The sequence below is a fragment of the Peromyscus maniculatus genome, chromosome 2 (genome assembly GCF_049852395.1).
Source record: "Peromyscus maniculatus bairdii isolate BWxNUB_F1_BW_parent chromosome 2, HU_Pman_BW_mat_3.1, whole genome shotgun sequence".
Taxonomy (NCBI): Eukaryota; Metazoa; Chordata; class Mammalia; order Rodentia; family Cricetidae; genus Peromyscus; species Peromyscus maniculatus.
The window spans coordinates 160,994,041-161,008,720 of NC_134853.1; the positions used below are offsets into that span (position 1 = coordinate 160,994,041).

Sequence of the window (14,680 nt, forward strand, 5' to 3'; positions counted from 1 at the left end):
AGAGGTCAAACATCCCAACCGAGGTCTGTAACTGCATTAGCTAGTGACGGCACCCTGCAGGGTAATATATCCCACTACTAAAGAGTCACACAAAGGGGCGGGGGAGGGGGTGGCTCACTGGGTAAAGAGGCTTGCTGTCAAGCCTGATGATCTGAGTTCAATTCCAGGACCCACATGGTAGAAGGAGAGAACCAACTCCAACAAATTGTCCTCTGATCTCAATCTCTCTCTCTCTCTCTCTCTCTCTCTCTCTCTCTCTCTCACACACACACACACACACACACACAAATGTAATTAGAACAAATAAAAAGAGTCAGCAGGAGTCATCACACGGTCAGACCCCCGGACCTGCTCTGATGCCCACACACGAGCCACAGGCCTTTTTGAAACATGCCTCCTTGTTTCAACGGCTATCAGTGGTTTCACATCATTAAAGACAACAACAAATCCATCTTTTTTTCACTCGATGACCTAAGAAAGACAATTTTGCTATAAATACATTTGGACCAAAAGCCTTTAAATACCCTGCATAAAAAAATAGTTGATACACACATAGGTATATGTTACACACACATATATAAATGTATGTGTGCATAGATAGGCAGATATTACCATTTGTAATCCTAGAATCAGAGATGTTATTATCTTTTTATGTATCTCTTCCTAGATATTTCCCCAAGCAATTATGATTATTTTGAATCAAAATCTGTCCTCTCATCGCCCCACTCTTTAGCAGCTGCTTGGGGAGTGTGTGGTCAGGGGAGGCCTTGGAGGCCTCCTAGGGTCCCTATGCTCCTGGGTTCGAGGACGTCGGCAACTCATGAGTGAACTGTAGCCCTTAGCCTCCTGACCGCCTTCTCCCCCAGGGGCTCAGGTAGCCCAGGTTGCTCCTCAGTTGCCGACCTCAGAGCTCTGGCAATAGCCGGGGCCGCCCCTGTGGACAGCGAGCTCACCATGGCTAGCTCGGCTTCCAGCTCCTTCATGCGGTTGTCCTTGAGGTCCAGCTGGGAGCGCAGGGCGGCGGCGTGGTCCGTGGCCTCCTTGGCCTGCCGACGAAGCTCCCACTTTTCCCGCTCCAGGAGGTCCTTCTCCTTGGCCAGCGCTTTGACGGCATCTTCACTCTCCTGTGGCGGGGATGAGAGAGAGGGGCGGGCTGCAGGGTGGGTGGCACAGGGGTGGAAGGCTCATGGGGTGGGCAGGGAGGTGGGGAGCCCCCGGCACACGGCTGGAATGGACTCCCTTAGAGAGCTCTTTCCCCATGAGTAAACCCGGGGGTCTCTATAGGGAAAAGGGGGCGGAGCGAAACATGGTGTTTTTCAATGATGGAACAACTTCATGTGGGGAAAACAAAGTGAGATCTGATAAAGGAGGGATGAGGGATGAAAGAGTTTGTTTTTTAAGGTGTTTTGTGGGGTTTTGTTTTTGTTTTTGTTTTTTTTTTGAGACAGGGTTTCTCCATGTAGTTTTGGTGCCTGTCCTGGATCTTGCTCTGTAGATCAGGCTGGCCTTGAACTCACAGAGATCCGCCTGGCTCTGCTGGGATTAAAGGCATGAGGCAATGCTGCCCCGCCAGGCATTTTGTGTTTTGAGTCAGGGTCTCTATGTTGCCCAGGCTAGCCTCCAACTCTCTCTGTGGTCGAGGACAATCTTGAACTTCTGATTCTCCTGCCTCCAATTCCCAAGAGCTGGCCCAGTTTCTGTGGTGCTGGGGATGGAACCCAGGGCCTCACACACGCTGGGCAATAATCACTCTGCCAGCTGCACATTCCCAACTCCTGGGGCTGTTGTTCCCCATCTATCCTGTATGCATTCTGGGATGTCCCTGTGACCTGAAGTTTCACCCCAAAGCTTCTTTCTCACTCCCTAGGATCCCTACTTACACCTCCTCTTCCAAGAAGCCTTCCTTGATCACCTGCTTAGGGTGACCACCTAGTGCCCTCTCCAGCCAGTCCTTCCTCATACCTGACCCTCACTCCACCAAGGCAGACACAGCCAGACAAAGCTGTTTGTATGATCCAGAGTGGAGCTGACCTGGGAGGTGGCTGGTGATCCAGAGTTAGGAGAAAGACCCATAGGACCCTTGGCATCCTTTTCACCTCTGAGTTTTCGCTTGTTCTGCTGGTTGTGAGCAGAGGAGGGCCCTGGGCTAGGTGAAAAGGGTCTGTGGATGTTTTGAAGAACTGGAGCCATGTCTCCACAACATTGTTCCCAGGGAGAGGCCAGCAGGCTCTGCATGCATGCTTGCATTTGAACCTCACACTCACCATTGAGGTAGAAACTCCAATTATTATTCCTGTTTCACAGAGGGGTAAACTGAGGCTCAGAGGAGAAACGCCCTCAGCCCACTGCTGATCACAGAGGCAGGAAAGAGACCCATAGCATCCCTTCTCTGGCGATCTGAAACTTGATGGGGCCTAGGGGCTATGGGTGGCTGGACCGCACAAGGGCAGGACAAGGCTAGGACAATTAAGGCCTTGCAGGCCAGATCAGGGGCCTGAGGTGGGCAGTGGTGGGAGGCTACAGGGGACAGAAGGGGGTGGTGAGGTGGTGGCCGCAGAGGACTGCCCTGTGTCTAGCTCTGATCTGGCTGCCTGGCCTGCGATGAGGACACCTCCAGCTGGCTTTGTGGACAGTCCCCAGCTGCACTCAGGGGACAGGGCGGTGTGTCTCTGGCACAGCTTTCTGGGATGTCGTAATTCTGAGAATTTTCTGGTGAGGCCAAGCCCTGTGTTTGTCAGCAGCTTCGAGTCCCTGCTGTGCCCACCTGCTCCAGCTGGGGTCTGTGGGGGTCCCAGAGCCAGTGGGCCCTGAGAGGTTGAGAGCCTGCAGCCCAGTGACTGGGGATCCAGAGAGTTCTATTAATACTGTTCAGTTGGTTCCTACATAAGATGCAAATCATGTTTGTCAGATAAAACCAGGGCTTCAGCTTCTACGTAGTATCTCTAAGTATGTGGTAGAGAGCCTGCCTCGAATCCCCCAGTGAGGGGCTGAGGTGCCAGTTCTGTGGTAGAGCGCCTGCCCAGCCCACATAAGGGAGGTTCTGAGTTCATCCGGAACACCACAAAAATGAATAATCGATCTCGATCAGTCACCAGACCCTTCAAGCGTCTTAATCTTGCTGTCTGCAAAGTGGGCCTGGGCTGTCAGTGACTCAAGGTCATTCAGACGCCACTCCTCTGGCTTTCCTATCCTGAAGGTACACAGGGGGCAGCAGCTGGACACAGAGCAGGCAGGTGGCACCTGGACCTGGTGCTCAGAGCCATTTGACCAGAGAGGAAGAGATTTGCATGCCAGGGAAGTGACAGCGAGAGTCACCGGCAGGCACGTGATGATGGTGTCAATTCCAATCCGGCCTCTGCCAACTGGCCCCTAACTGCAGCTCAGACGTGGCTGGACCCACGGTGCTGTCTGCCACCACTGCATTGTAGGGCCACTCCACCGTCCTGTCCCCAAAGCTGCCGGCTGAACTATTAGGTGTAAATCAGGGATGCCTGTCACAGGATCCTGTTCTGCAGGCTGGTTTCCCCAGCGGGTGGCACTCTCTGGGGAGTGTGACACCTTCAGGAAGTGGGGACAGGCAGGCAGCAGCAGGACCCTGGAGGTGAGCCTCGGAAGGTTCCATTGCTGCCCCTGCTCCTGCTACAGCACTCGGCTTCTGGTGTGCTTTCCTCCAGCCTTTCTACTGTTTCCGGGTCAGCCATGATGTGAGCGCCTCCATCGCACGCTCCCACTGCCACTAACTCCCTGACAGTCCCCCCACCACCACCCCGCCCCGCCCCCGCCACTACACGCTCCCACTGCCATTAACTCCCTGACAGCCCAGCCCCCCCAACCCCCGATGGTCTGAAACTGTGAGCCTAAATAAGTCCTTTCCTCAAGCTGTTCCTGCCAGGCATTGGGGACACAGTGACACACAGGGAACACATATATGACCGAACGTTTCTACTTTCAGGCCCATGAACTCAATAGCAGGCCTGCCCACATGACATGTGGAGGTCAGAAGTCACAACTCACATCAGGTGAGTTCCAGGAATTGAACTCGGGTCATCAGGCTTGGCAGCAAGTGCCTTTACCCGCTGAGCCATCTTGCTGGCCCAGTTTTTCTGACCTGCACGACAGTAGGCGAAAACACCTCACCACAGCGGCTCACAAAGGCCCCTGAGTGGGGCCTGACTTACACCCTGGAGGCATCTACTGCACACACTATACAAGTCTTTGCGGACCCAAATCCCCCAGTCATGCACAATCCACGAGCTCCTCCTCATCCCATGGAGCCCAGGGTGGTGAATCTTGACTGTCAATTAGACAGGATCTAGACTCGCCCAAGAGATAGGTCTCTAGGTGGATCTGTGAAGGGGTTTCTAGAAGGGGTTAACTGAGGTGGGAATTCCTACCCTGAGCGTGGGCAGCACCACCCTATGAGCTAGAGCTCCAAACTGAATAAAAAGGAGAACATGAGCGAAGCATCCATCTCTCTTTGCTTCCTGACTGCAGATGCGACATGACCAGCTGTATGACCTCTCTCCCACCAGCATGGATTCTATCTTCCAACCAGGATCCAAAACAAACCCCTCTCCCCTGGAACTGGTATGAAAACGCTGGTCAGGCATTTCGTCACAATGAGAAAAAGTAAGTAATATAGAACCCAGCTCCTGTGCCGCCTCCTCAGGCAGCCTTCTGAGCTCCCTCTCTGCAGGCGGATGCCCTGCTGTCTCCCACTGCTCCTGGTTACCTCCTCACACTTCTGTGATGGTGTTATGGAGGATGCATAGCTCATCGGGCTGGGTGCTGAGTGCTCAGTACCTCGGTCCTCACAACAGTCCTGCACCTTCCACAGAAGGGGAAACTGAGGCTCTAGGGTGAATGGGAGGTTCAAGGGTATGCCCAGAGGAGCAGGGAACTGAAACAGCTGGATTCCCAAGTCCACAATATCCAGGCCTGTCCACCTAGGGACAGAGGGCCCAGTTGGGAGCTGGGCTGGTTTTCTTGGAGTATCCAGATTGGAAGCACACAGCAGAGCCTCCAAGAGTGCTCTGGGATTCAAGGCAGAGACCATACTTGGTCAAGAGAAGAGAGGAGGACTGTGTATGTCTGAGTGGGGAGGGCAGGGCCCAGAGAGGTCAGGGGCCGGAGAGGGCAGGGGCTGGAGAGGGCAGGGGCCGGAGAGGGCAGGGGCCAGAGAGGGCAGGGGCCGGAGAGGGCAGGGGCCGGAGGGGCAGGGGCTGGAGAGGGCAGGGGCCGGAGAGGGCAGGGGCCGGAGAGAGCAGGGGCCAGAGAGGGCAGGGGCCGGAGGGGAAGGGGCCAGAGAGGGCAGGGGCCAGAGAGGGCAGGGGCCGGAGGGGCAGGGGTGGAAGAGGCGCTGACCTTACGGTGCTGCTCATAGTTGCGGATGAAGTCCCGCAGCTGCTCCTCTCGGCTCTCCAGAGTGGCGTACAGCTGCTGCATTTGGCTTACCAAGTCCGTCTTCTCTCCCTTTAAGCGCTTCCGGTCGGCTTTCATGGCTGTGGACAGGAGAGAGCATCAGTTAGCTCCTGCTGCCCTAGCTGTTCCTCTGGGTGCCTTTGGCCAGGTGAGGAAATGGGGTTCACCCACTCTGTGTCCCTCCTGGACCCCCCCCCCCCCGCCCCACTGCAGTGTCCCAGAATTGGGACCCAGGCCTGCTCTGTGAATGGCCCTTTCTCATCTCTGATTTGACGATCTACAACGGAAGCCCTGCTAGGCTGCATGGCGGCGACAGGGGCCCCTATGAGGGGAGGTGGCAACCCTATGGTTGAAATGAGCCCCAGGGTCAGCCCCCACCCCCACCCCGAGCCCACAGAACAGCTCAGTCCCATCCGAGACTCTCTTGTCAGCCCCACCTGATTTTTAATATCTAAGGGTTTTAATGACACACAAGACAAGACACCAAACAGCATGGGCCACACAGGCCTGGACTCTGTCAAATTAAAGACTCTGTGCCCCACAGGGAGACATGGAGAACAGGAGAAGACAGCCCACAGAAGGGAGAAAATACCTGCAAATTGCATATCCAATAAGAGACATCTATAATATAAAAATATAAATCCCAAGCCGGGCCGTGGTCGCGCACGCCTTTAATCCCAGAACTCAGGAGGCAGAGGCAGGTGGATCTCTGTGAGTTCGAGGCCAGACTGGTCTACAGAGCGAGTTCCAGGAAAGGCGTCAAAGCTACAAAGAGAAACCTTATCTCATCTTGAAAAACATGTACACAGACAGACAGACAGACAGACAGACAGACAGACACACACACACACACACACACACACACACCATATCCCAAGCCAGCAAAATGGCTCAGCTGGTAAATGTACCCATGGTCAAGCCTAACAACCTGGGTTTAATCACCAGAACCCACATGGTGGAAGGACAGAGCTGAATCCCATAAACTGTCTTCTGACCTCCACATGTGCCCTGTAATGTATACGTGATGTGTGTACATACACACACAAACACAGACACACACACTAAATTAAATGCAATAAAAAATGTAAAAAATAAATTCTCACAACTCAACAATAAAAAGACAACTGCTGGGGCTGGAGAGAGGGCTCAGTGGTTAAGGGCACTTGCTGCTCTTGGAGAGGACTGAAGTTCATTTCCCAGCACCCACCAGGCAGCTCACAACTACCTCCAATTCCAGTGGCAGGATTTCTGATGCCCTCTTCTGGCCTCTGTGAGTACTGCACTCATGTGCACTTATTTACACACACACACACACACACACACACACACACACACACACACACACACAGCCACAGCCACATAAGTTTTTAATTTTTTCTTAAAGATACCTGTGAGGGTCGATTTTGATTGTCAACATGATAGCAATGAGAAATGTCTGGGAGATTACTGAGCACACACTGGGTGTGTATGTGAGGGCATTTTCAGAGGCCATTAGATCCTGAGGGCACTGACTTTATCAGTGGCTGGATTCACAGTCTGAATAGAGTGTCGGGAGTGGGCAGGGCTGTGGAAGCCAGGGCCTATGTGGAGGAGGTGGGTTGCTCAGATCAGGCCCCCATTGGCCCTGGCCACTTCCTGCCACCCCCTGCTTCTCTACTGTCTCGAGGTGAACAGGTAGGCTCTGCCATGCCCATGCTGCCATAGTTTCTATCTTATGCTGGCCCCAAAACAACGAAGCTTGCCAAGCATGTACTGAAACCCCAAACACCACAAATCAAAGGAAAGCTTCCTTCCCTTAAAATGGTTTCTCTTACGTTGTTCATTACAAAGCCTAACACAACTCATTTATATACTAAAAAAGAAAACAAGAGAAGACATCCCACTTTTAAAAAGAGGTAAAGAATCTTTATATAGCCGCCCAAGAAATGACTGGGAAGTACAGAATGAAATGTAAATTAAAGCCAAAAGGAGGGCCACTTTACCCTCTGGATGGGCTAAAATTCAACAGACAATAATGAGTGTTGACTAGACCTGGGAGAAACTGGATCCCTAGTACATCCTCACACATGCTGGGCCACACACGATGCAGATGCCTTGGAAAACAGCCTGGCACTTTCTCAAAAGACCAAACATACACTCACCATATGGCCATCGCTTTCACTACCAGAAATATACCAAAGATAAAGAAAACCACCAGTCTGGCGACAGAGCTCAGCTGGCAAAATGCTCACCTAGCACAACCAGGTCCTGTATCCCCTGCATTTCATGGACCAGACATGGTGGCTGGACATGGTGATCCATGCCTGTAACCCCAGCACTCAAGAAGGTAGAGTCAGGAGAAATGGTAGTTCAGGTCAACCTCGGCTACACAGCAAGTTTGAGGCTAGTCTGATCTAGAAAGTTGACCTCAAAATGAAAGAGAAGAGAAGGGAAGGGAAGGGAAAGGGGGGGGGGGGGGAGAGAGAGAGAGAGAGAGAGAGAGAGAGAGAGAGAGAGAGAGAGAGAGAGAGACCAAAACCAGATGTAAAATCCTATATACAGCTGGGCAGTGGTGGCGCATGCCTTTAATCCCAGCACTCGAGAGGCAGAGGCAGGAGGATCTCTTTGAGTTCGAGGCCAGCATGGGCTACAGAGTGAGTTCCAGGAAAGGCGCAAAGCTACACAGAGAAACCCTGTCTTGAAAAACTAAAAAAAAAAAAAATCCTATATACAGGGTCTGGAGAGATGACACACACGTTAAGAGCATGCACTGCTCTTGTGGAGGACCAGAGTTTGGCTCTCAGCACCTACATCAGCCGCCTCACAACTGCCTCTAACTCCAGCTCCAGTGAATCTGGCGCCCTCTTCTGACCATCATGGAAACCTTCACTCATGTGAACATACCCACCCACACATATACATGATTAAAAATAAATATTTAAGAATTGTATATAAGCAAGTGTTAGTCATAATAAGCAAAATCCAAATGTTCAGCCAGGGATGGCGAATGACAAAATGGGACCCATCAACATAGCAAAGCATGATTTAACAATGAAACGCTAGGCCAAAACAGCCGTTGGCAGCCAGTCATTGACAGCTACAAAATTTGAGTCCACTTACACAAAATGTCCCCAAGAGGAAACCCACGGAGACAGAGCAGAGAAGCTGATGGAGAAGACAGAGGTGGGGTGATTACAAAGGGCGGAGGCTTTTTCTGAGGTGAGGCGATTCTAGAGCTCAGCTGTCTGGGGTTCCAACTCGGACTGTGTTAAAAATCACAGCTCCATGAAGTTCAAGCGGGTGAATTGGGACATATGAATTCAATCTCAAAACTGTTCGACGAAATCAAACCAAACAAGTGTCACGTGCTCCGAGGAAAAGGCAAAGCAGTGTCGCCGTCCCCCACCCCTCCCCGCTCCCGCAGATTCTGTGCCCCCAACACTAGCACCAGGGTGGATGGAGCAACCTGACAAGGTCGGCTGGAACTGAAGGGTCTCCCCAGTGCCCCTACAGTTCCATGCTATCCCCTGCATAGGACAGCAGAGAAAGGTTTCTGAGGGTCACCATGGAGGTGGCAGAGGCAGGGTGAAGTAAATCCTGGGTTCTGGAAGCTTCCAACGTGAGAAGGCCCAGGGTGATTAAGTCTTTTGTCCAAAGGCGAATAGCCATGTGTAACTCCAAAGCCCATACAGTTCACCTTATGTCATCCTGCCCCCTAGTGAGCCTCCCCAGATATGAGTGGTCTCCTATGGCACGGTTGGCAGAGGACCGTGGTATGTGGCAGGCAGGGTCTACCCACCCTATCATCTTCTTCTGCACACACAATTCTGCAGGCTCAGCCTGTGTGCATGAAGGAATTAGGGACAGGGGTCAGGCCCAGGAACCAAGAACCCTAGCTCCTGGGGCTGGCAACCAACGTAAGCTAATACCTTCCAGCCCTCCTGCTCTTTGCCCTCTTCCCCTGGGTAGAACAGGTGGAAGGTGGGGCCTCTGGGGCCAGGCCACTGCACACAGAGAGCCACGGGGAACCCCACGCAGTGGGGACTCCAGGGCTGGTCGGCATTCACAATTCCAGCTTTGAGCCTCCTGGTGCATCCTGCTGGCTCTGTCCTCTCCACAGCCAGCTTGGCTGCAGAGCGGCTGAGGTCACCAGGACTAGGCTCCCAGACCTACTGAGCTGAAAGCTGGCAGGGTGGAGCTGAGGACACGGCTGGGCCAGCTCTGTGCCCTGCCTCCAACACGGTGTAGCCTGTTGCCGGGAACCTGGCTTTAAGATGCTCCAACATCCAGGAAGGCAAGACAGTTTAGCAAATATAGGTGCTCGCCACCAAGTCTGACGACCTGAGTTGGAACCCTGGCCACACACGGTGGGAGAGAACTGACTCCTGAAAGCTCTCTTCTGACTCCTTGCACACACGCTACAAATAAATAAACAAAACGACACACAAACAAAGACTCCAAGATGTGACAAAGTCACCTAGTCGGCAAGCAGCCTACAGACAGGCCGGGGCCAGCACCACAGGGCATCCCCACCTGCCACCGGCTGGCACTGCAGATGCATTTTTACGGAGGTGGGTGGATGAGTCCTCTTATCCCATCTCAGAGAGGCCATTCTGGCCATGCAGTCAGGTAGGGCAGAGCTGGGGCACCGTGGAGCAGGGGCAGTGTCCTTGAGGCCTTGGTTGGTACCCTCAACCCTTGCCACCTTTGTCCTTTGGTTAGAAACTGAACCTCTAGGATTCTGATTTGCCCCATCATAAGCTTTATCCAAGCCTACTGTGGTGGCACAAGTATTTAATCCCAGCACTCGAGAGGCAGAGGCAGGCAGGATCTCTGTGAGCTCAAGGGCAGCCTGGTCTACAGAATGAGTTCCAGCCAGAGCTGCACACAGAGAAACCCTGTCTTGGAAAACAACAACACAAAACAAAAAAAAGCTTCATCCAGCAAGAACCAGCCTTTCTTCTCAGCTGCTTGCAGACCCACCAGGTCAGGATGCCTTGAGAGAGGACAGCATGGCCCAGTGTCTGAGGGGCTCCCCATGATGTGCAGCCCAAGGCATTCCCAACTCACAGGATGTGGGCACCTGCTCTGAGGTACCACTTCTGGTCCCGCCTCACAAATGCTCCTGCAGCATCTGGGCCCCACCCAACCCCGGGCTGCATCCTGGACCGAGAGTCTAAGAAAGCTTAACCTTTGGGAATGAAGTTCACGTTAAAGCCAACCTAACCTACTGACATGAACTCCTTTCTGTGGTGGGATACCCTGACAAAAGCAACTTAGGCCTGGTGGTGGTGGCGTACACCTTTAATCCCAGCACTTGGGAGGCAGAGGCAGGTGGATCTCTGTGAGTTCGAGGCCAGCCTTGTCTACAGAGCAAGTTCCAAGACAGCCAGGACAGTTACACAGAGAAACCCTGTCTCAAAAATCATGAAAGGAAGAAAGAAAGAAAGAAAGAAAGAAAGAAAGAAAGAAAGAAAGGAAGGAAGGAAGGAAGGAAGGAAGGAAGGAAGGAAGGAAGGAAGGGAGAAAGGGAGAAAGGGAGAAAGGGAGAAAGGGAGAAAGGGAGAAAGAAAGAAAGAAAGAAAGAAAGAAAGAAAGAAAGAAAGAAAGAAAGAAAGAAAGAAAGAAAGAAAGAAAGATAGATAGATTTAGGAAAGGGTTCACTTTAGCTTATGGTTCCAGAGGGGCAGAGTCCATCATGGAAACAGGCAGAGAAAGTATGGCAGCAGGAAGGGGGGAGAGAGAGAGAGAGAGAGAGAGAGAGAGAGAGAGAGAGAGAGAGAGAGAGAGAGAGAGAGAGACAGAGACAGAGAGAGACAGAGAGAGAGACAGAGAGAGAACAGAAAGTGGAACTCTCAAGGCCCATCCCCAGTGATGTACTTCCCCCAGCAAGGTGCTACCTCCTAAAGATTCCATAACCTCCCTAAACAAATACGTGAGCCTATGGGAGTCCTTTCTCACTCAAACCACCGGATGCCACTGAAACTGTAAGCACAGAGACCAGTGTCTGTCCAGTCAACACATGGCTTTCTAAAGCACACATGGACAGAGCTAAGACTGTGGTCCCTTGGCTCTGTCATTTCCCATGTCATCTTTCCTTGCCCTGCTCGAGGAAACCGGCAGGGAGGCCCGGGGAGCCCCTGGGATGCTACACCAGCTCAAGGTAAGGAGGTGGGCATGGTACCCATCAAGGCAGCAGACAGCAGATGCACTGTCAACACAGCACACAGCAAAGTGACCAGACCAGAGGTGGGCACTGCCTCGGCAACGCATCCCCATCAGCATCCTCCACCACAGGTGCCCAAGAAAGCCTTTAAATCACCCCATCCATGATCTGCTGGAGGACGTGAAGGGGCACGTCCTGCAGATCCAAAGCTGCAGGCTCTCCAGCACACAGGGCAACAACAGAATATCCAAGAGGAGTCCTGGTGAGAGCCCAGCATTGACAGTGTAGAAGCCAGTGGCCTCGGACCAGACCAGTGACTCTGCAACGAACACTTGCAAGTAAAGATATATGGACAAAAGGGTGCACTGTGTGATTCACTGTGCCACACTACAGCTTCCAGGATGAAATTTTTCTTTTTTGTTCTTCTCTTAAATTTTATTTAATTTTTTTTTGGGGGTGGGGTAGATATGAAGGGACAGGGAGATGAATGGGATTGAGATGCATGATGTGAAAAACACAAAGAATAAATAAATAGTAAGTAAGTACTTAAATAAATAAATAAATAAATAAATAAATAAATAAATAAAGCGACCCTGGGAATGGTGACAGGGCTCTCCCTCCCTTCTTCCCTCCCTCCCTCGCTAGCTGCTTTCTCTTTCTCTCCAGGTGAGCTGTCTGTCTGAGGCTTGCCTCTCTCCGAGGTGAGTCTCCTGATGTGGCAGCTGGCCAGTGTTCTGTATTCCCAGAAACTGGCTTCACCCAGGCAGGTCTCATTCCAGCGACCAGGCCACTGGAACCACTGCCATGGTGACAGGGGATGGTATGCCCTTTCGGCCTTGCAGGGTCACAGTGTGAGCAGGATCTGACTCCAGGGAATGTGAAGATTCTGGGGTGGGAGGGTGAGTGTGTACAGAGGAACTTTGAAGTTCCAGAAGCCCTGGGGCAAGTCACTCGGCCTCCTGAGCTTTGCTTTACTAGATAGACACTAGAATGATTCTGGAGCTGGAGAGACGGCTCAGCAGCTAAGAGTACAAACACTGTGACAAAGGACGGGCACCAGCCTTCTGGCCTCCACGGGCACCTGCACCCACACGTACATGCACACGCACGCACTCAACACACAAGTCAAAATAAAAGTGTGTGTGTGTGTGTATATATATATATATATATATATATATATATCCCAAAGCAAACATCTATTGATTCCTGTGCTGTGACACTGGGGAAGTGCCGGGTGCCATGCTAAGGCCATGTGGGTTCTTGTCACCTTTCAATTGCCTTGTGATGGCATCACACATTACAGACTGGGGACTTGGCCGTGCATGAATCGTCAAAGCCCACCCACTCCCAGCACCTAACCTCCTATCCCCTCTGCTCGGAGCCTCTGAGGTCACCCACCCAAACCAGTCCCACGGCACACTGGGGACAACACACTGTCCCTATCTGTTGTTCTGGCCATGGGGCTCTGGGTGGGGCTGAAGCTGGCTGACTTGTTTTGGGACAGAACCCCAGGCTTCATGTGCGTGCTCTACCACTGAGCTAAGCCCCAGCTGAGCCTGTTTCGTGGAGGAGGAAACAGAGGCCCCAGTGTTGGAGACACACACACACACACACACACACACACACACACACAGAGAGAGAGAGAGAGAGAGAGAGAGAGAGAGAGAGAGAGAGAGAGAGAGAGAGAGAGAGAGAGATTGAGCAAGAGAAATAGGTCCTGGACTCAAACCAAGGACACCTTGACCTTCAGCCTCTCTTCACTCACCATTACGAACACACACATCATTGTGGACAGTACAATCCTCTGCATCTTCCCACAGACCAGAGGATGATTCATGATTCCCAAGTGCTGTCCGGATGCTCTCATTCTGAGATGTGGCCCCCCTCACCATTTGGCCTCTCAAGGGGCTCTCTGAGGTTTCCCTTAAATGCAATCTGACATTCCACGGTGTGCCCCATTACTGCCCTGTGGCTGCCGGAGGGATGTGTGTGTGTGTGTGTGTGTGTGTGTGTGTGTGTGTGTGTGTGTGTGTGTGTGTGTGAACAGCTCATGTGGAATCCCTTCCCACGGTCTGGCTTCCACTAGCCTGAGCTCAGAAGCCTCTGGTCTCCTTGGAATCCCCGAGGTGAAGTGGGAGGCTGCAGCAGGTAACTGGCCACAGCCAGCAGGGGGTAGGCTTGCTTTCCCATCCGCGGCCAAGCAGACTCCGGTAAGTGAGGGTGGTCAGGCAGAGGGTGGAGGTGGAGTGCTGTGGGATGTAAGCCTTTGAATAAAATACCCACCAGCACGGGAGTTACTGAATCCTTCCAGTTGGACTTCCTGTTACTGTTGGGAGATCTGAGGCCCAGAGAGGGAAAGAGAATGTTGGATGTCACACAATGAGCCATCCCAGGTCTCCAGATGCTTAGGCCAACATGGCTGGGTTAGAAGCACTATTTAAAAATCTTCTACATGTCATTAAGCCTCCCTCTTCTCATCTATAGATTTGACTTTCTCTGGGTGATATGTAGGATGCACACCTAGAACATCTGGGGAGAGATAAGTACTGGATCCCTGGTGTTGGGTTCTTCCACCACTAAAGCAATAAGCCAAATCAAACCGAATTAATAAATCCAGGTTTAATAAACAGGGCAGTGCAAAGCAGAGCACTCCTGGGTGGCTCTCAGGAAGGCAGGAGACAGAACAGGAGAGCACACGTGGCAGATCTACGGGCCAGGTCTTAAATAACCGGTAGGCGTGGTCCTGGGCATCTGGGGGTGGGGTGGGGTGGGGTGGGGTGGTGGAGAAGCCACCAATGGTGGGCTTTATGGAATGGGCCACCCTCCAAGCTGGATATTCCAAACAGGGAGAACCCCAGAATCAGGGATGTCCCTGGATTCCAGGCTTCTCTGCCTTATTAGGCTCTGGGTGATGGGAAAGCAGGAATTTAGATGAACACTGCAGGGTCTAGGCATGAGGAGAACTAGTCTTCTCAGCTCCACCCATCCCCATCTACTGGTGGAAATTGAAACCACCCCCATTGCCCAAGACTCCCTTGGGCATCTGAGTCCCTAAACTTGGCAGGTGCCCTGTCCAGGATTTTCCCAGCATCACATCAATGCAAGGTCCTGTGT

At 52.3% G+C, this 14,680-nt stretch overlaps 1 protein-coding gene across 3 annotated transcripts in view; it reads right to left on the reverse strand.

Moving 5' to 3' along the window:
- The window catches only part of Kazn (kazrin, periplakin interacting protein), a 1,014,985-nt gene that overhangs the window by 52,235 nt on the left and 948,070 nt on the right, over nt 1-14,680 (reverse strand). For all 3 annotated transcript variants that reach the window (XM_076565617.1, XM_076565620.1, XM_076565619.1), the window contains 2 exons: nt 5,365-5,501; nt 954-1,124 (listed from right to left, as the gene is read on the reverse strand). In XM_076565617.1, the coding sequence (XP_076421732.1) occupies nt 954-1,124; nt 5,365-5,501 (308 nt within the window). The remainder of the gene's footprint in view (nt 1-953; nt 1,125-5,364; nt 5,502-14,680) is intronic.